The sequence below is a fragment of the Aquila chrysaetos genome, chromosome 11 (assembly GCF_900496995.4).
Source record: "Aquila chrysaetos chrysaetos chromosome 11, bAquChr1.4, whole genome shotgun sequence".
NCBI lineage: Eukaryota > Metazoa > Chordata > Aves > Accipitriformes > Accipitridae > Aquila > Aquila chrysaetos.
Window position 1 is genome coordinate 26,490,871 of NC_044014.1, and position 20,212 is coordinate 26,511,082.

The 20,212-nt window shown below is 35.6% G+C and overlaps 1 protein-coding gene across 38 annotated transcripts in view; it reads right to left on the bottom strand.

Moving 5' to 3' along the window:
* The window catches only part of KCNMA1 (potassium calcium-activated channel subfamily M alpha 1), a 527,339-nt gene that overhangs the window by 144,301 nt on the left and 362,826 nt on the right, over positions 1–20,212 (bottom strand). For 36 of the 38 annotated variants that reach the window (XM_041127120.1, XM_030030358.2, XM_030030356.2 and 33 more), the window contains 5 exons: positions 15,782–15,892; positions 13,775–13,880; positions 12,276–12,358; positions 9,863–9,932; positions 7,912–8,067 (listed from right to left, as the gene is read on the bottom strand). In XM_041127120.1, coding sequence (XP_040983054.1) covers positions 7,912–8,067; positions 9,863–9,932; positions 12,276–12,358; positions 13,775–13,880; positions 15,782–15,892 — 526 coding nt within the window. Of the gene's footprint in view, positions 1–7,911; positions 8,068–9,862; positions 9,933–12,275; positions 12,359–13,774; positions 13,881–15,781; positions 15,893–20,212 lie in introns of those variants that run through there. The other 2 variants (XM_030030395.1, XM_030030394.1) reach the window with 1 other exon arrangement.

The following is a 20,212-nucleotide window of genomic DNA, read 5'->3' on the forward strand; positions in this document are numbered from 1 at the left end:
TATATAATAAGAGTAAGTAGCCAAAACTTAACTGTTAATGTAGAGATGAAATAATCTGTCCCATATGCACTTAAAAATTTGATGTTTACATGTCAGTTGCCTGAAAACAATGGGGAATAGTTAAATGTTATGTAAATTTTATAGAAGCAAAAAAGCCCAATTTGGGGTGAGTTTGGTTCAAGATGCTACTAATCAAGGTTACCACAAATGTCATTCAGTAGAACGATGGAAGTTATTTATCTGGTTAATGAAATTTATTTTAGCCTACCTGAAAATATTACTGTGCTTACAAAGACAAAAACAACCTTGACTTTAACTTGAAAAACAAAGAATAACCTACAGTAGTTTCAATTTTATGGTTATAAAGATAATTTTGTTACTGCAAATAATTACTGGTCTATCCTATTTCAGCTCCTGAGAGCAGAATCTGGATACTTGTATTTTCTACCTTTGTACAGTATGGACTAATACAGTTGAGACAAAGAGAACAGATTTCATTTCAGTGAAAAGTTTTCTGTGGTAAAGCTTTGCTTGTTGGCCGAACAAACACATTCCAGCAAAAAGCATAAACCTATATTAAGTATTGTGGGTTCCAGGAAGCCAAATGTGCTAGTTTAGTTCTGGTATCAGAGGGTGATACCAGGCTTTATCTCCTGTTCATCATTATCTATGTGGATAACTGCCAGTTTGAGAAGTTCGGAATTTAGATCATAGAATCACAGAATGGTTTGGGTTGGAAGGGACCTTTAAAGATCATCTAGTTCCAACCCCCCTGCCATGGGCAGGGACACCTTCCACTAGACCAGGTTGCTCAAAGCTCCATCCAACCTGGCCTTGAACACTTCCAGGGATGGGGCATGCCATCCTCAGATAAAACCTTTATTATTTACTGGAGAATACTGTCTTGGTAACAAAAACTGTGAATAATTAAAGAGTCAAATACTGCTTTGATATGAGGGGATGTGCCTTTGCTGGCAGAATAATTAAAGCAGAAGTTAATGCCACTCAATATTTAGAATAGAATAAAATGTAGCAGAAAAGCTGCAGTGAGGAACAACACAAGAACACCAGAAGGCATGAAGTACACAAACACAACAGCAGTGAACTACTTCACTGAGGGAAAAATAACCAAAAAAACCCCTTGATATTATTTGGTCCTGCTATCATTTATTCTTTTCCCTTTTACCTCTTCTCATTTCTTGCATATTATTTCTGCTTTCATTTAGCCTCATACATAGGCCTCTACAGATCTTATATAAGGTATAACTGTTGAATGAAGACACAATAATTGATCAAGAACAATTCTATTCCCTTTTTTTAATTTGGACCTCCTTTACTCATCAAATATTGTACACCTCAAGCATATCACCAACCAGTAACAAAAGGCACTTCTACATGCCTTTACTCACAGAAAAGAGCATCTGTCTTCATGAAAGACCTTTCCCTGCATGATCCTAAAGAGAAGGCTTTGCAGGTCATTCTGTTATTTTTATCCCTGAAGTTAAATAACTAACATACTTCAAGCTGATACTGCAGCAACATGAGTAAATGTAACATTCTAGAAAGATAAGACGACAGAACAATTAGCAGCTGATACAGCAACAAGGAATCATTCACTATCTTCTACTGCTGACCACACTATAAATTATTAAGAATAAGTACATAGCATTTTCTTTTGACTTTGACGTTAAATCATAGCAAAACTTTATCACAGGATGTTGAGTTGGTACAGACAGTAAGAAGTAATTTTTTTCTTCAGAGACCTTACAAACTCAAGAGGAAATCTTAACAAATAGCAGCAAAAATTTAAGTTATTCTGATCACAGCTAGGAAGCAAGGTAAAGAGAGTTTAGGTAACTGCTGGACCTCACACAGAATGTGCCATACCACCACAGTGACTTGAATCTATATCTTCCAAGTTCCTCTCTAGTACTGTAAGCACATGGCTATCTTTCCCTGACTATGTTACATCGCAATTCTGTCTCCTGGGTAGTCATAAAACAAATTACCCACTGATTCAATAGCCTGTATGAAGAATAGCTGGAAGATGACATAGTGTATCCCAAGAGAAGAAATCTAATTTTCATCTGTATCTTTTTTTAAGTCACAATGCTCCTCTGCTCTCTTCTATCTGTATATAGATACAATGTTGTTATCAGCAAATATATTTACATAATACAGTAATTTCCTAGTGAGACATGGTGACAGAAATATGAAAAAACAATGTACATCTTGCAAGCACAACCATTAGTATTGTCAGGAAAAAAACTAAACCCCTAATACACCCAGCCCTACCCACTGGCAGTGTCATTATCAGGAGCTCTGTCACCCCAACTGATCTACCTTGTTCATAGCATTTGCTTCTCAGTGTAATGACATAAATAGTTACATGAAAGAGATTGAGTATATCTGAACCTGATAATGCTATATAACTTCTTCTGTCAAGATCTAAGTCTCACTATCAAGACAGAGAACTAATGCTAGAGCTGTTGAAGTGTGACCTAGGATCTTTTGTTGCATTTTGCAAGGCAAAAATGGGAAAGGATGGTGGGGTGTCTTTATAAATATTAAGGAATTGACACAATGAAAATTCCTTTATAGCACAATGAAAGCAGCTGTAAAGTCTGCTCCCTAGTATTGAATAAGCTCAGCTCATCACCACCAAGGAAGGAGCACAAAATAGTACAAAGCCTTTGAGAATAATTTCAGATGTTTGGAAGAAGATCATGCATTTGATATTTTAGACATATATTTACTTTTATAAACAACCTTATCTAATTGAATAATAAAAAAACCACAAAAAGTACAGTAAATGAATGAGTTATCTCTCTAGAAAAGCACTTGAATATTTCAGTTCTGTTGTTAAAGTGATCTTGCTTTTTCTACTGGTCTAATTTTTTTTGTTCAGCATATGTGTCCCATTATGCAGTATTTTGTCTAAATGCATGCAATTCAGAAATTCTGAATTGTCTTCCGAAAATTATAAGGTTTGTATCAAAAAATTAAATAAAGTGTTGTGTAAACAACATGAAAGTTGTTACCTATTTCCTGTCTAAAATACATACAAAATTTTCTCTTCAAAGATGCCCAGAAGACCATGTAGAGAAATGTTTCACAAAAAATGCCTAGAAAATAACATCTTCACTGGGGCAATTTTCTTGAGCCCTTGCCAAGCTATTTTCATCTACTTCCATCTAACAGAGGGACTCCTACCTCCCCCTAGCTTCAGAACACTTCCAAGGCTTCTTGATGTTTAATTTTATAATTCTTTTCTCCACAGCATTGTGGGTATTTTTCTAAAAACATAGATGAGAATAAAAAGGAAGCACACAGAATATTCTTGATTGGTAGTTGAAAAGAAGTGGTATATTGAAAGCAATGTATTTTAAACATTTTCTCACGTTCACCTATAATGCTTTTTCAGTCCACCCAAATTGCTTGTGTGAATGTCTGGTTTTATTATGCCTTTAGATACGGATATCAAAATCTGACAGATAAGTAATTGGCTGAAAGCAATTCATACACTCCTAGTAAAGAGTGAAGCTTCTTAGATTTACAGTCTTATAATTGAATTTCCTTAAGTATTATAAATTATCAATTACCTCTTTACTCAATTCCATTGTCCGCTTAAATCAAAGCTAAAAGTATCCTTAGTGGTATAAAAATTTTACAACCTCAGCCAAGTATTCCCATAGTTCTTTCTGTATGCAAGATTGTTTTTTTAAAATTGGCATGAAAAGAGTATGTTTTATAAAACATCAAATATGCTAATTAAGATTAGCTCTAATTTCAAATGAGATATATGCACTTTTTCATTGTTCATACTAATGTAGAGTCTTGTAGTAGGTCAAAGCAGAGAGAGTATTCTTGAAATATTATGACAACTAATTCTTCTTTAGATGCTGGCCTTGATGGGTTTGAACTCAAAGGCACACAGGCTCTACTTTTAATATTTTCAAATTTACAAAACAGGGCAGTATCTCTATCCAATCATAATGCAGAAGATAGATTGGTGTTGATCTGTTCCAATGATTGACTGAAAAATGCACTCCATGGTAGACTTCAGTCCAAGACAAATATACTCATCACAAGGACCGATACTATTTGTAAATAGCAAACAGTTTTCAACCACAACAGTTTTTAATTCCTAGACTCAATGATTAAAAAGATTACATTCAGGCAGACCTTTTAGAGAATAAATGTCTTTGGTAACAGGCTACATTAATATTTGGTCTAAATCCTGTGAGGAGGATCAGGTAACCAGTTTATTATGCAGCCTCCTGAAGAACCTCACAATATATTGAGAAGTTGCATTTCCTCCCCACATCCCTTTTAAAGTTCTCCTTCATTTGAAGGAATTCACTGTGCATACCCTAGTCTCATACTTTAAACCAGTCCAAGGCTGCCTAGGTGGCCAAAAAAATAAACAGCAAACAAGTTGATGCGTTCCGTCAGTGTAGGTAAGCACCTGACTGATGTAAATCTGTGTGGCTTTATTAAGTCTCTCTTTCAGTCTGGACTAGAAAGGAATGTAGTAGGAGAAGTGGGCATTGCATATGTGTGGGTGTGAGCAACAGCTGCCAAAAGAGCCCATTCCTGCTCTCAAAATAGCTTAGAGGAGAATTGAGACTGCTCTAGATAATTTTTCAGATCTGGAATGAGGTGTGCTGTCTTACCAATAGAGCAAAGACAAAACTAATTCATTTGTGGACTTCTGTTACACTCAATGACCACGTTCCATATTTTATTAATTTACATAACAATACTAATTCATATTGGCTTGCATGGTTGTGTACAGGCACAAAATCTGACCACCTCTGCCTTCTATTCCAATGTTTTTCATATGGGTAGACTTCTGGCATACATTTGCTAATCCAAACAATGCAGAAATTGCAGTACAGTATAGTATTTCCATCTTTTTCTGAGACTATGCAAGTAATAGAGAGTCCCAATTCCTTTATTAACACAACGATAACAGTCTGTGCTATAAAAAGACTGCATTATTGAAATACAGTTTACAGGTGTAGTTTTTTTTCCTTAACATATCCTATGTTGTGCAATCTATCTGTCTTCCTTTAAGTGTTTACAGAACCTTAATATTTTTGAGCTGATTTCCTTTTTGTTCAGTTTGGTGCCAAAGAGAACATAAAAGATTCCATATGAGATTACATCGCTAAAACCAAAAGGAAAATATTAGGAACAAATATAATATTTTGAGGTTTCTTAGTTTGTTTTACCTCTAATACTGGGCAGACTGTTTACACAAATCATTTTGCTGTAAAGTAACACATAATGAGTTAAATGTGTGTAATGTCACCATCAATCATGTTCATTTGTGTTTGACTGACCAAACATTTATGGCACATTAAATCACTTTCTAATCACATTATGAAGGAGGAGGAACAAACACACATTTCAAGCTTTCTTTAACAAATACAGAAGTTTCAGTACATTTTCCTGGCAATCTCCTATCTTGTGGGAGACTCCACTAATAACAATTGCCCAAGGAATTTAGGAAGGTCTGACAGTACTTAAATTCAGTGCTCTAAATGAAAAGGGTTGAAGTTCTTTTAGGGAATGGACATCTTTTCAATGTAGTTGCTCTCCTACAATACACTGTTGATTCACAGCCACCACTCAGTAATAGTTTTAGCTTTCAAATACAGTTTTTAAGAGTGAGACAGCTTGGAGAAAGAACATCCTTTCAGGTAAATAAACAAACCTTTTGTTGTCACCAATCAAGTTGGATTCTCATAAAGAAATGTGTATCAGTTCTTGTATGTTTATTTTGCTTTAGATTTTAATATACTCAGAGATCTTTGGAAATTATTATACGCATTTTACGTGCCTGGACAATTCATTCTTAGTTAAGTGGTAGACATCTTTTTAACCAGTACTAACAGAGCCTTGCATTCTCCCAATGAACTATTTTACAGCATTTTTTCTCTCAGTGCCATCCAAAGATGACATCTGAAGTAACGCAAGTTAAGGTATGTCTGGACACTATTCTGTTTATAACTGTATATAATCACAGAAACAAGAGCAAAACTGACATTGACAGCTTCCTCCAAATCAAATTAATTGCTATTTTTATGCTTATTCTGTGTATATAGAAATACTTAGATGTAATCTGAGTAGTGCCTTATAAAGCTGAGCCTTTGGCTTAAAACTGTTCATCAGTGAGATAGTCCGATCTGTCACTGTACTGAAATTAGTATAAGAATATCTTACAAAATAAGAAAATATAGGATTGAAGGTGGGTAATAAGATGGCTTAAGTGGTTAGATATATCTTCTGGAAAGATGCTACCTTTACATTTGCAGTCTTGGACTTGTCTAAATATTTTAACTACAAATCCAGGTCATAAAAGTGTGTGTCTCTAGTACAGTTCCCCCGTAGCCAGACATTTGTAGACTTTATCACTTTCTGAATCTCTCCATTTTCTCACTGCAAGTTAAAATTCATTATTAAAATAACTTGAATTAAGACTACAGCTTCTGGAGATACCGATATATTTGGATCTCCTTGAGAGAAAACTGATCCCTTCTGATTTTGGAAAGACCGAAGTTGAGCAAAAGTTTCATGTCTACTTCTGATGTCAAGAGCAAGTTCATAGAACAGGTTGCCTCAGTAATTTGGATACATTAGTGTGACTGTTACAAGTGTTTGAGGTTCCTGAAAGTCCTGGGTTGCCAGACCAGGCAAGAGTGAGGGAGACCAAAATGATCAGCAAGAAGAATGGAGTTCATAAGAGATACAGTTTTCTTTTGGGATATAAGTAGAAAGGATTAATATCAAAGTGACATAAGCTGATGAGTCATAGACAGTTCCCAGGTTTGGCTTTACTGAATTAAAACAGCTTTTTTTTTTCTCCCCCAGAACATGAATAAAGATGCAAACATCATAACTAGAGACAGTAAAGTCCAGAGCCCAGGCTTGTTTCCATATTGAAAACTGGCATTTTTTTGACATACAGGAGTCTGCTGTCTCCAAAGGATCCCTTAATAAGAATTTCAGGACTTCATAGGAACTAAATAAAGATTCACTGGTTTGCACTGACATGTGCACCTCTATGAGAACAGTCCTGGCTTTCTCATCTGAGGACATCAGGCATATTTTTTTTTTTTTTTTACTTACTTGCACAATGGACTTGAAGTGGACCATGGCCAACCTTGGACTCTGCTGTTTCCCATCCCATTAATAACACTCATGGGATTGGAAACTGACCATCCTTTATGCTTGGAATCAGTGTCCCAGCAAAGCATGAGCAAGGAAACACTGACTGCTGCAATCAAGGCCTTGGTCTAGTGAACTAGTACAGCTGCCTGTCATAGAAGTCTAGGAATAACGGGGTTAAAATTTTGCCATGTAAGTTCAAAAGAGCTCCTTGAGGAGAAACAAATACACAAATGACGTTGTAGGAAGTTCAGGCTTCAGTTCCAACACATGTTCCTTATTTACACTCACAGTGAGAGGTCCACTAGCCACTTGATGTAAAAGACCAAAACGATCAGTCCTCTTTTCTGGGCACTTTGTTGCTATATGGGACATATATAAATCACATTTTCGTTTTAGCAGCAGGGGCTTCTCTCATAGATAAACATGTGGTTTGTCTAAAACAAAGCAAAACACAAAACACCAGAAATATCTCCCTAGAAATGAATGATGCTTTGAAAAATCATTTAAAAGCCAAACACTTGCTGAATAAAAATAAAAACATAACTTGACAGAACCTGGCTCATTGCCCTGTTTGCAGCAGAGAACTTTTGTATGGAAGTGTACACTGTTTTTTTTATCGTACAAAATCTGTTAATGTGTTCCTATCTGTTTCATATTTGAGTCATGTTTCCTACTCAGCTATCTGACAAACTGAATTGCAGACTAATACATTCTAATGAGACAAGACATTACCTTTATGAATGATCTCATAGAGAAGAGGTTGGCTAACATTGTTGAAAGGCCCGGTGCCAGGCAGCTCTGGGCTATGAAACCCAGCTTGAGCTCAGCAAGACAGATTGCATCATCCCCTTCTTTCCAGTTCCAGCTTGGGATATTTAGCAGATGGGCCTGGAAAACAAACAGACAAAAAAATGCCCCATAGGTGAAGAACCAGAAATACTTCCTCAGATACAGTACAGTATTGAAGGAGATAGCAGTGAATTATTTTCTTTGTTACTGGCTTGACTTTTTCTGAGTTCGCAGAAGCAATCCAGGTATTTTAGAGTTTAATTCTATGATAAGAAATGTTCCGATCTTACCTATTATAAACAAAATCTTACATCTCTCAAGCCATATTCTGGCTGTAACACTCTGCCAGGCCCATCCTCACACCTGAACAAACGACAGCATCTTGTAAAGTTTTCCTTCCCTTCCGTATATTCCTTTTACAGCACTTTGAGCTAGTCTTTGACTGATAAGGAACATACATAATATACAGGAATCTAATACAACTTAGATTACAACTTGTGTGAAGCTGCAACCTTTGTAGGACAGTGTCATTTAATAACGTATAGAACATCATCTGTCTTTTCTGTTTCATTCCTTCCACCCTGAAGGATAGCACTTAGTAAAAATCCAAACTTTTTCCTAAGACTGCTATTTATAAGGATAGAATAAAGAAAATAGCTGATCGAGACATACCTCCAGTATTGACACTAGTCAGTTAGGTATTAATACAGTTCAGTTATGGGCACAAGTCTATTGGATTCTCTCTTCCATCTACCTTGTACATTTGCATAGACATAAGGAAACACAGAGGCCTTCATGCTTGTTTCCCTTTATAAGTTAGTATCACAGTTCAGTGCTTTGATAACAGCTATTCTTAATACAAAGGAAAAATCCAGTATTTAAAAAATCTTCCCCTCTGAGCCTGTTTAAAGCAGAGAAACACCTTGCTTTTATTCTATAAAAAGGCAGGCTCCGTCCATTCATGTACAGGAAGAGGACATCACAAGCAACAGTAAGTGCTCTTGTTCTAGCCAAAGGTTACAGGTATAAGGAGTTGTTAGCAGTCAAACCTTCTAAGTACCAGATTATTGCTGAATTATTATTTAATGAAGGTCTACCCACCAAAGCTTTTTCTCCAACACTGGGCAGTGGTTGATGCTTTTAGAAACAATAAAAGAAGCAGGTCACATATGAGCAGTCTGTCCTCTGATATATTCTTCTTAGCCTGTTAATCAGCAGTTTATGGACTTCCTCATCTCAGGATTGAATGAATTGACTTCATTGTGTTTAAAGGCCACAGATTTACCACCAAAAATTTGCCAAATTCCTTTCCAAAGTGGATTTATAATTTTGATCTCCACAATATTTTTAGCAACAATTTCCACAACTGAATTATGTTTTATATGAAAAAAACCTTAATTTTATTTATTTTTTACCTGCTACTTGGCAATTTCAGGTCTACATTGTCATGCAAGAAACAAAAAAAATCACAATAAATCTCCAATAAGACAATAACTTTGCGCATTTTTTTTCTAAGTATCCCCAAAGAACTGACTTCAGATGACTTGCCTAGAGACCACCAATTCATCTTGGGCAGCTCTAGTGTAATAAGCTGAGCAAAACTTATAGAAGAGGTGTGTTTAAAAGCTCATCTGGAATCAATAGCAACTATGGACACTGCAGCTTTGAGAATTAGACCCTAGGCAATTAATAAATGTCAGGATTTTGACAAGGTTCCTTGCATATATAAATAAAACTGAATTACCTTGTAATGGGATTACATGACAAGGCTTATTAGGATGTTTTTGTTTGGAAAGAAAAATGCTTACTATTGGTGGAGCTAGAAAAATTGGGTATGAGTGAATGCAACGCAGCAAAAAACTCTGGGGTCAGACACTGTTGGTCATCACATTACCTTATTGTGATACTGCAGCATCTGAGTGATAATTCTTATCTTCGGATGATAATTCTTTATTGAAATAACTCTAAAAATAAAAGAAAAAACAATTAAAATAACTTTCAGCTGGTGGGGTATTTGGATAACATATCCCAATAGTTCTACTTCATTGTGTTGTCAAGTCCCCACAACTAAAACTGTACCCTCTTATTCACCTGGCTGTAAAGCATACTGATTGAAGTCAGACCTGGGCAACATTTACACCTAGTCAAATTAATAACCATCGTCTAATACTAGAGAACATGAAACTTCAGGAATTAATCAGTTGAATGGTTTGCTCTTATGGAGTTTGCAGAAAAAGAGACTTGTTTTAACGGCGCTGTTCAGATACTCTGTACTCATTCTGTTAAGCAAATAATACACTGGCAATTATTATGTCACCTTCAGTGATTATCTTCATGTCTTTGAATCAACATAATTGATCACATTTTCCGATGATCAATGTCTGAAAAGAATCCCCTTCATCCTGCTCCATCACATATTATTTATTTATAGTTGCTAGACATTCATCATATTTAAACACCTTGAATAATGATTTTGTTTGACCTAAATCCACATGCAAAATCATCTTAAATTTTATGGATTATTCCAAAGCTCAATATTGAAACTGATATCTGTACACTGAATTTATAAAATATGGGGCTACTTCCATAATCTTCGGCTTGCCTGCATTCTTAATTATTTAACGAGCCTAAGATATACTCAACTGTGTACAGATTAAAAGTGGCTAGAAAGAAAAATGTTTGAGAAATTAGTAGATTGATAACATGTTATGAAGAGAGGAATATACAATTTAAAAATGCAAAAGGCATTGAGCAAAATTAAAGAGAGAAACAGGCCAAAAAAAATCAGTTCTGTACATAAAACTAAAGGTAAAAAAAGAAGATAAAAAGAAGATAAAACAATCAAAACAAAAAAATAATCTGAATTATTATGGAATCATCAGTCTCAGAAGACTCTGAATGCCATAACTATTTACATTGGTGTTTTGCAGGAAGTATCTTGCAAACTGCTGGTCTGGCTGGTGCTTTGAAGCATATCAAAGCTAGAGCATGAAACAGATAAAAAAAAAGTAGTATGCATTATTTTAATTTATGTTATCTTTTGGAAGTGAAAAGGTCGTCTTTCTAATTTTCCATTTCTTGCTGAATTATTTATTTAAACATTCAATTTTTTTGAATTAAATTCATTTAAATGTAAGAAAACACAAGAGAATTCCACTCTCAAAATAACACTTTTGCACTTTATTACATGAAATGTATTAAATCTATTAAGAATGCACTAATCTGCAACTGGAATATTTTTAATGTATTTATGCAATTAATGTAAAAATAAAGTTTCTCGCATTGCAACTCAAAAGCATGTTTGAAAAATGAAATTAGGCATATTACAACCCTGTGCCTTCCACAGACAGCTAGATGACTTGCACACAGTGAACTTTTTCCAGAGGAGCAATTTTATTAATTTTTTTTTTTATTTCTCCCCTTCCTTTAATTCACAGCATGCAAACAACTGACAGGCCAGGTTCATAACACTGGCCAACAGTATGTTAGAGAATTTTTAACAAATCATTGACATTTTAATTTTAAAAAGGAGACACTGCTCTCATTAAAACTAGGGTAATAGGAATGAAACACAAAAAATGGAGTGGCTTAAGTTCGTTGTAACTCCACCTGCCATCTACTGACTGAGTCTTTCATCTCCTTCCTTCAGAGAGTATAAGGAGGAAAGCAGGACAAGATCTGGTGGTCTCTAATGTGGTAAGTGCCTTGTCAATCAAAATAAGCAATGTTTGGTCTTCAGTGTAAAAATGGAGGACGGAGCTAGGAGACCACTGTATCGTTACCATCATGAAGTGTATACCTTGTTATCCCCCAAGCAGCGCAATTACTCGTACAAGCAGATACACCAAGGAGCGATGAAGCATGAAGTGATTAAGGGTCCTTCTGTCCCATTGTTAACAGCAGCCCATGCAGTACATGCACTCACATACCATATTGTTGCAACAACATAACTGCATTCCCTTTCCCTTCATTTCTATTGGGACTGCGTTCAGCTACGAATACTTAAACCCCAGGTCCTGCAAAATGACTTAGAGTATCAAAGTTTGTGCTCCAAGTGTCTCTTCTGACACCCTCTTTCTAAAGCAGCTAAATTGCAACAGTTTAGGTAGGAATTTAGGGTATCCTCATCTCTGAACGTTTGAGACAATCTTGTAATCTGTCCCCTAAAAAAAACCAAAAGATCCTGCAATGTTCTTCAAGTGCAACAGATCAGCACTAAAGCTGCATATGGCTATACCCTATCTGAACACCTGAAGTTAGCTAATCAGAGTTAAGAACCAAAACCTATTAAAAACTAATGAGTTTACCTCATAATATTGGAGGCATCTTCAGCATCTGGGTCAGCGCAGTATTTATTGGCAAGGATTAGGCACGCATCCGCTGACTCTATCTGAGACACCAAAGAAAAAACAAACATAAATAGCAACATCTCTTTCCAGCTTTCATCATAAAGTATTAGGGAATCCAACACTGCCATCATGAGTGTGAATGTCAGTTCTTAATACTGCTAATCAAAAATCAACTCAGGCTAACCTGAGTTAATGTGAGTGATTATAACAGCTCTCATATACACACAGCAATTTCTTGAAACTTGCTTATGATGCTCTGACCAGGTCAGTAGTTCAATTATTGATTCTTTGTATCAGCTGAGGCATGAAGGTATTAATGGACATATTTTTTGTAACCAGATACTGAAATTTAGACTCTAAATCCATAGTAAGTCCCTGTTATATCAGTACAGTGCTCCCACAAGTCCTGCAGTTTTGATTGGGAATTTAAGTACCTTTCTGTTAGAGACAGGAAGAGGCGGCTGAACTGATGATTTACAATCTGAGCACCAGTTTTAGAAAGCATGAGGAGAACTGATCTGTTCACAGGACTTCTATGTTCACACAAACCTTAGCTCTATGTAATTCAAAGCAGATGACACAAGTATTTTTCAGTGTATACAATGAAATACCAACACAAAGAATGGTGAAATACAGAACACAAAACACCAACACACAATTTTATGGTCGTAATTAGAATATTTTGTTCTGATGAACTGTAACAGTGTGTCTTGGGCTACAGAAGGTTAAGCAATTTCTGCAGTCAAAATGGACAAAATATACAATTAGTACTCCAGAAAGTGTTAACATTTCACTAAAATATTCTTGGCTTAAATAGCCAGTTTACATTCCATTTAAAAAACAAAACCAAAAAAAAACCAAAACCACAAAACCCATAAAAGAGTTAATGCTGTATCTGACAGCTTGCCATCTTTTTTTTTTTTTTAATTTAAGCTTCACGCTTTGCTTTAAGAGTACAAAATAATTCACCATAGAGAATTCTAGACAATAAACCCATCTCATTTTAGCTACCAAAAAATCTTAAATTGTATTGTTTTTCCCCAGGATTCTAGACAACAGAAAAAGGGTTTGACAGGTGAAAAATTATTTTCTAATTGTTCTGATGAAGGTAAGGCAATCGCATTTTAAGCAATTACTTTAAGACAATTTTCTATTATATCAAACACTAATGCAAAAAAGGCTCTTGAACTAAACCCCAATGAAAAATTCATAAACAGTTCAATGGAATGGCAGACTATCTTTAGTCACAGTGTTACTGTAGCTTTGAAGGTCTAAAGATATAGGGAAAACAAGGTTTATAAGGATAGATATTATAATTTATTAGGCAAGCTAATAGAGATGGAAGAACAATCTTTTGGGGTGACATGAAGGAGAGCTTTACTGTTTATTTCCAAATAATGCAATGAGTACTTTTTAAAAAGTCAATTAGCAGGAGAACAGAACAACAGAGCAGTTACCTTCACTCTCGCCAGGTCATGGGGATTAAGGACTGAACCCTGATAAAATTCCACCTGAGTGAAGTGTCGTTTAAAAAGAGCTTCCAGCTCAAGGTTAGGGGAGATACTGCATTGGGAAGAGGAAGAAAACACAAGAGCAAATGAGAAGTCAGTTTCCATAACAGCCCCATTTCCGTCATTTATAAACCAACCCATTTATTTATTCTAGGTATTCAGACTTCTGCTGATGCTTTTCCTGCATTGTGGAAACAGCGTGCACTACTTAAAAAACATACCGCTTTCCCTTCCTTACTCCTGCCTACAGCACTTCTGGCCCACTTCATTGTGCTACTCTGCACCTTCCTCACTTCTCAGTTTCTCACAGATGTGCATCCAGAAGAATTGGTGCAAATATTTGAAAGCATCCTCACACAGCATTCTCCACAGAAATTGCCTAGGAAAACAATCATCCTCTGCACATCCCCACCATTCTTAAAACAGCTGATTGCATCAGAAAGCTCAATGCAAAATCACTAAAAGCTGGAAAAGGAAGTCTATGGGGACCCTGTGGCCTGTATGAGCTACAATTAAAACAAACATAATTATACTATGACTTTCTGCCTCATTTCATTTTGCCATAAACAAAAAAAATTAAATGGATCACAATCTATTATATAATGTGCCACCAACCTTGTAAATACCTTTTCTGATGCCACTCATTAAAACAGAAGGGATTTAATAGCTACATAGTAGGAGCGTGAGATCTTTGTCATGCCAGATGCTAAATTTAATAAGAAAATAAAACAGACACATGCAACTATTTGTCTGTGAAGGTACAGAAGAAAGCAGGCACAAACAAGTAGCCAGGTGCTAAACTCCCTTCACGTGCATATGCAGTTTTCCTGATTCCTATCACCATGCATTTTCACTGTGGAAATCTGGATCTCCGCTTTCCTCTCAGTCAATTCTTGTTATTACTTAGAGAGGGAAAACAAACAAAGAAACAATATAGTTACTTGCAGATATCATCTCTAGTTCAATTTGAAAGGACTAGATAAAGAAACTGTGCAAGTGCTGCTGATTCTTAGTTTTTCAGCTTCCTTTGTTGAATCAGCACAAATGATTAATTTTTTAATCATTTTCTTTGATGAGAAGAAAAGTGCAGAACTTGCTGCTAAATGCAGAAATATTACTCATTTATAGCTTGCAACACTTCTAAATAGATGCCATTCCAGAGCAGAAACCACCTCTCATACTGTCTGTCTCTCTATCACATGGCTATTTCTAGCAGCTTCTCCCATAGGCACACCTGTTTGCTGTTCCATTACATATAATGCAGAGCCTGCAACAGCAACTACCTTAAGACACCTTGCCAAATCCCACAACAGAAAAATGAAAGAGACTATGTGTTTGTAGGTAGGTATATATGGGTAAAAGAGCGGTACTAATTATTACCGTGACAAGAATTTCTCTTCTATCTTCACTCTATCTGTAAAGCAATGTATCTCATTGATATTAAAACTAAATCTGCACCTTCATTTTTCTTTTTATAAATATTTTGCAATATGAAACAAGCATTTTTTCCTAGTGAAATCAAAGGTAAAAATGCGTTTTCAGATAGCATAAGTTCATATCACATACAGCATTTTTCACTAATTTTACTGATTTTACCAATTGGTAGTTACACTAGAAATATTTGGCACTAAAGAAAATTCTCACACCTATTTATTAATATTTTTTATTTCATAATTCCATTCCCACTTCAACTATGTGTTTAGCTATCTACCTCACAATTGACACGATTGGGTCTGAAGTCTGTCTGCTTGAAACACCTATACTTAGCAATGGGTTATAAAAAAATTGCAGAAAACAACTCTTTTTTCAAAATACATTGTTAACAAAAGTAATTGCAAACAATTTTATGCTTATTTGGAGCTCGAGAGATCCTCTGTCTTCTCAAAAAAGATATGGCTTAATTTAATGAGTTTCAGTAACAGATGATAAGACTAATCTTGAAAGATTACTCACTTATGCAGAAAGACGATTTCTACGTTGACATCATCCCTATCCTTGTGCAGGAAGTCCTTCAGGAAGTTGGACACACTTTCAAGTGTTATGTGACCACAGACAACTATGTGCCTGTTACAGAAAAATCAGAGTTAATCTTGCAAAGAAGGTAAAACAAGCAAGCAAGAAAGCAGAGAAGGAAATGATAATTTATGGGCCAAAAAAGAGTATTAGGCTCTTCTTGATGTTTCTCTAGATCCTATTCCATGAAGTCAGAGAAGGAAAACATCAGTTCCAAAAGGTGCTTTGCAATTGCAAATACATATACACTCTTACCTGCAAAGACTACTATTAACAAACCATTTGGCCAAGTTGTATTACACATTTAACAGTAAGTGGCATCATTTATACATATGTTTATACACTGTATTAACCAGTCCCTTTCAAAGTCATATTTCTTTGTTTTACACACCTTTCTCCACATCTTTACCTCCTCTGCTGAGATCTACTGTTTAAATTTTTGGTTTATGACATAATGAGACAGCAAATCTCCCTAAAATGATTGATGCACTATTTTTCCATGGTTGAAAACAGAAACTTATGCCAATGAAGGCAGTGCAAAGCTTGCCAATTATAGGCCATAAGCAGTAAACAAGAAATCTTTTTCTTACTATAACTCCTACAAGGAGAGTACTTCACAATAAGAAATCATTATTGCACCATTGCAACAGATTGCTTAGAAAATCAAAGTCTGCACAGACTGTGATGTCACAAAGGTTTCTACTGCTCCACATTTCCATTACGAGATGTATTCAACCATGTAAGATGGAAGCAAAATATATACCTACATACACATTCTTGAATTCTACATCTGAAATTCTGAGAGGCTGAAGAGAAGGCCTAGGAAATTGCAGTCTTCCTGACTTAAGGGATCTTTGCTCCTTTGTTATTGTAAAGAACATCCTACATTGTCTCACAACTTCCTTCAGCAAATAAACTCAACCCCAGCTTCCATTACTGTCATGGGTTTAAGACAGATGGTGATTTTGGTATGCCTATTGCTAACACTTCCAATAACCACATTGCTCACAGAAGTCAGGAAGAGGGACAAGGTGGTATAGATAGAATTCCTGAACTAACAGAAAGTCAGCTTCATCACAGTCATATAGCTTATGCACAAACGCTACAAACACAAAATTTCACAAACTTATTTGGCACTTGAACTGCCACATGTGAAGCAAAGTAATTCCAAGGGTCTCACCTACTTCATAATTGTTGTGTGGAAAACTCAGTAATGCAGAAACCTCATTGGCTGGAAACAACAAATAATAGGTGGCAGCAATGATTACTTATGTAATGGGCTATAATAGGAGTCTGTTCTTGCTTCATAATTTGATGCTTGATTAAATATGTGGAAAAAGTGCATAGAACTCATTGGAAAAGGAATAATTATGCAGAACAAAGAATAAATCCGTAATATGCATCATGCAGTGAATAATATCACCATCATGTACTGTTACTTTCGCAGTGGTTCAGATGGTGACTAGAAAAGCAAAACACAATAAACTATTATACCAGTTCAGCATACCTTATGATATTGCTCTACTGTTACCACTTTTATAAATAGCATTGCATGGAGTTTTAAAGCTTTATTTAGAAATATGATAAACTCCTTTGGCATGTTGCACGAGTTCCTAGTGACACCACCAGGACTCAGATGTAATTTTGGAAATAGCAGCAGTCAAAAAATTCAATGGTTTCATTCTTTTTAACAGGCAAGGAATATACGTTTATACGAGACTCTGATCAGGCTGGTTTGTATTTAACAGCAGACCCAATACTATGAACTTTTATTGCTAAACTAGCTACCCAGAGTGTCTGCTTTGGCTTCAATTTTAACCTAGGTTTTTGGTGCAGTAAGTGTACAGAGCACTGAGTTCTCAGACTGTAAACACTTAAAAACACAAAAATCCCTGAGTTAGAGCTTTCCTGTTTTATGAGGTGGTAAGCACAATGTGAGAAAACAAGATATAAAATGTATTAGCTCATCCTTTTTTGGTGCAAGGGGTCCTTAAGAGGTTTCCTCTCGGACCTTTGCACCTTGGCAGAGTTTGCAGCAGCCTCTGTACTGGATAAAACCATGCCTACATACCTCCTGCAGAAGCACTCTTCCTCAGTTTCCCTAGCGGTCAATTGCTTGACCTGCCAGCACTGTGTGTGCATGTGTTACTGCACCCACAGTTAGGTCAGGATAACAACCTTCAACACATTAGGGTAAAATATGATTTCAAGCACTAAGATTCACTCCCCACCAAATGGATGAATCTCCATCCAATATATCAATGTAAATGGAAAACCTCAATAACATTTACTACATCTAAATTCTGAACAGGCTGTGTTTGATACACTACATTACACTAACATATTGGGAAGTTCTAGCTGTTTTCCAGAGTGTAAACCCATATAGCATCAAAAACCACAAAGGCCCAAGAAAATGATAAAGAGCAGCTAAAAATATTCATTTGTATTCCTTATACTGTCTGTATACATTTTCTAAGATGAATAATTTTAAACCATGGGTATTATTTTCTTCAAATGTTTCCATCTATTACTAATTAAGAAATTGAACTTTCCATTTGCATAGTTGATGCATTATTTTTAATAATAGAAATAATTTCTTCTTGTAGGCAACTGCTTTGTACAGATCTGTGCTGTTAGCTTTAGCAGGGTCTCTTCCTGAATGCTCTTGTGCTACACTGCATTCCTGTGCAGAAAATTTGCTTCCTTCCTGGGAGATTTCACTTCATATGGGTTCTTTTCTGTCATTAATTAGAGTCCACATTTTAAAAATATGGGTAAACTGAAGAGAAAAACTACAAGCCAGATAGAGTGTGCAACCCAAATTACTCTATTGCAGAAGAAATTGTCATAGGATCGTAAGATTACAAGATAATTCAGGTTGGAAAAGACCTCCAGAGATTATCTACTCCCAAAACCTCCCACTAAAAGCAGGTGCATTTGGTACAATAATTCGATCCTGTTATGATTCTCATTCAGTAGGGTTTCATAGCAATCTGCTCCAGTGAAAATAAAATATTTGGCTGTCAAATACTCTTGCATTTGAGCATCCGGACTGATTGTTTTGGAAGTGTCAGAAGGCATCTGCACCATGGTTTCATTTTAGCACTTTGATTTGGGGCTGGACATGATCTATTCTTCTCTTCTTTGCTGTTCTTATATAGTGCAAGACAGTGTCCTGAGCAGTGATTGCAACAAAACCTCCTGGTTTTCAAACAATATTTTCTGATGAGGTACTTGCATTAATTTTTGGTTGAAAACTCCCACAAAAACATCTCTTTTTAACATAAATTATATTTTTGCTTAGAAGTAGAAGAATTGAAAACACATTTCCTACTTGCCCAGAGAGAGTTATTAGGTACATTATTTAAGAAAACTTGGAGAGCTTATATTGTTCCAATCTGTCCTGTATATGGTTTGAAGATTTATAACTTCCTCTGTTTGTTCTAATAACCATTCCCTGCCCATGTACCACCCTTTTTTTTCCATGCACCAAGACTTTAAGTAAAGCCAACATACTGGATATCTTTTGCTTTGAGCTAGAGTTGGTTGGTAGGAAAATACTGTATTAATAATTTTGGGTCAACAAAAATGTCTAACCTCTGCATTAAGATTTTGTTTATGAAAAACCTCAAAAGTAATACAGTATTCAGGTAAATTATTATAATTTCCTTTTTTTTTTTTTAATTCCTTAAAAACAACACTTAGAAATTCCCTCACAACACTGAAAACCATGATTCAGGAATTTAGACGTTTTTATTACTGATAAGTATTCAGGAGGACTAAGGTTTCTGTTAAGTAATAGCTGTCATTGTTATCATGTATCAGAGGTGAAACTGGTTTAATATATCAATGGGAATCCATATTACATGACTGTGATGCTGCAAAAAGAATCTTTGTTACAGAGAATCAAAAGCTTACCAGGAGCCATATTCTATCAACCAATAAAGCCAGACTAACACATTCTCTCCCACATGTACTTATCATTCTCAAAGTTAATTTCAGTAACCAAATATGAAAAATTAGTACGGTTCTACACAGTGGATTTCAACTGTGATTCTACACAGTTGAAATTCTCTACAGTACCTAATTTTTTTCCACTCAAGTATTGACATATTGATACATTTGCTAAAGATACACTGGCTTCTTATAAAGTAAACAACAATGGTGATAAAAGGTCCAAAGCTACCACAGATACAAACGGTTTCAGGAAGAAAAAAAATGAAATAAGCAAAAGCTAAAACATCTAGAATTCTGACATAATTGAGAACATACACTTAATCCATGTAAAAAGCACTGTAAATGAAAACAGATCCACTGTGAATAGGATTCTTCAAAAAGGATCTTTGCATGGTTCTTCCTTCAGAGGACACA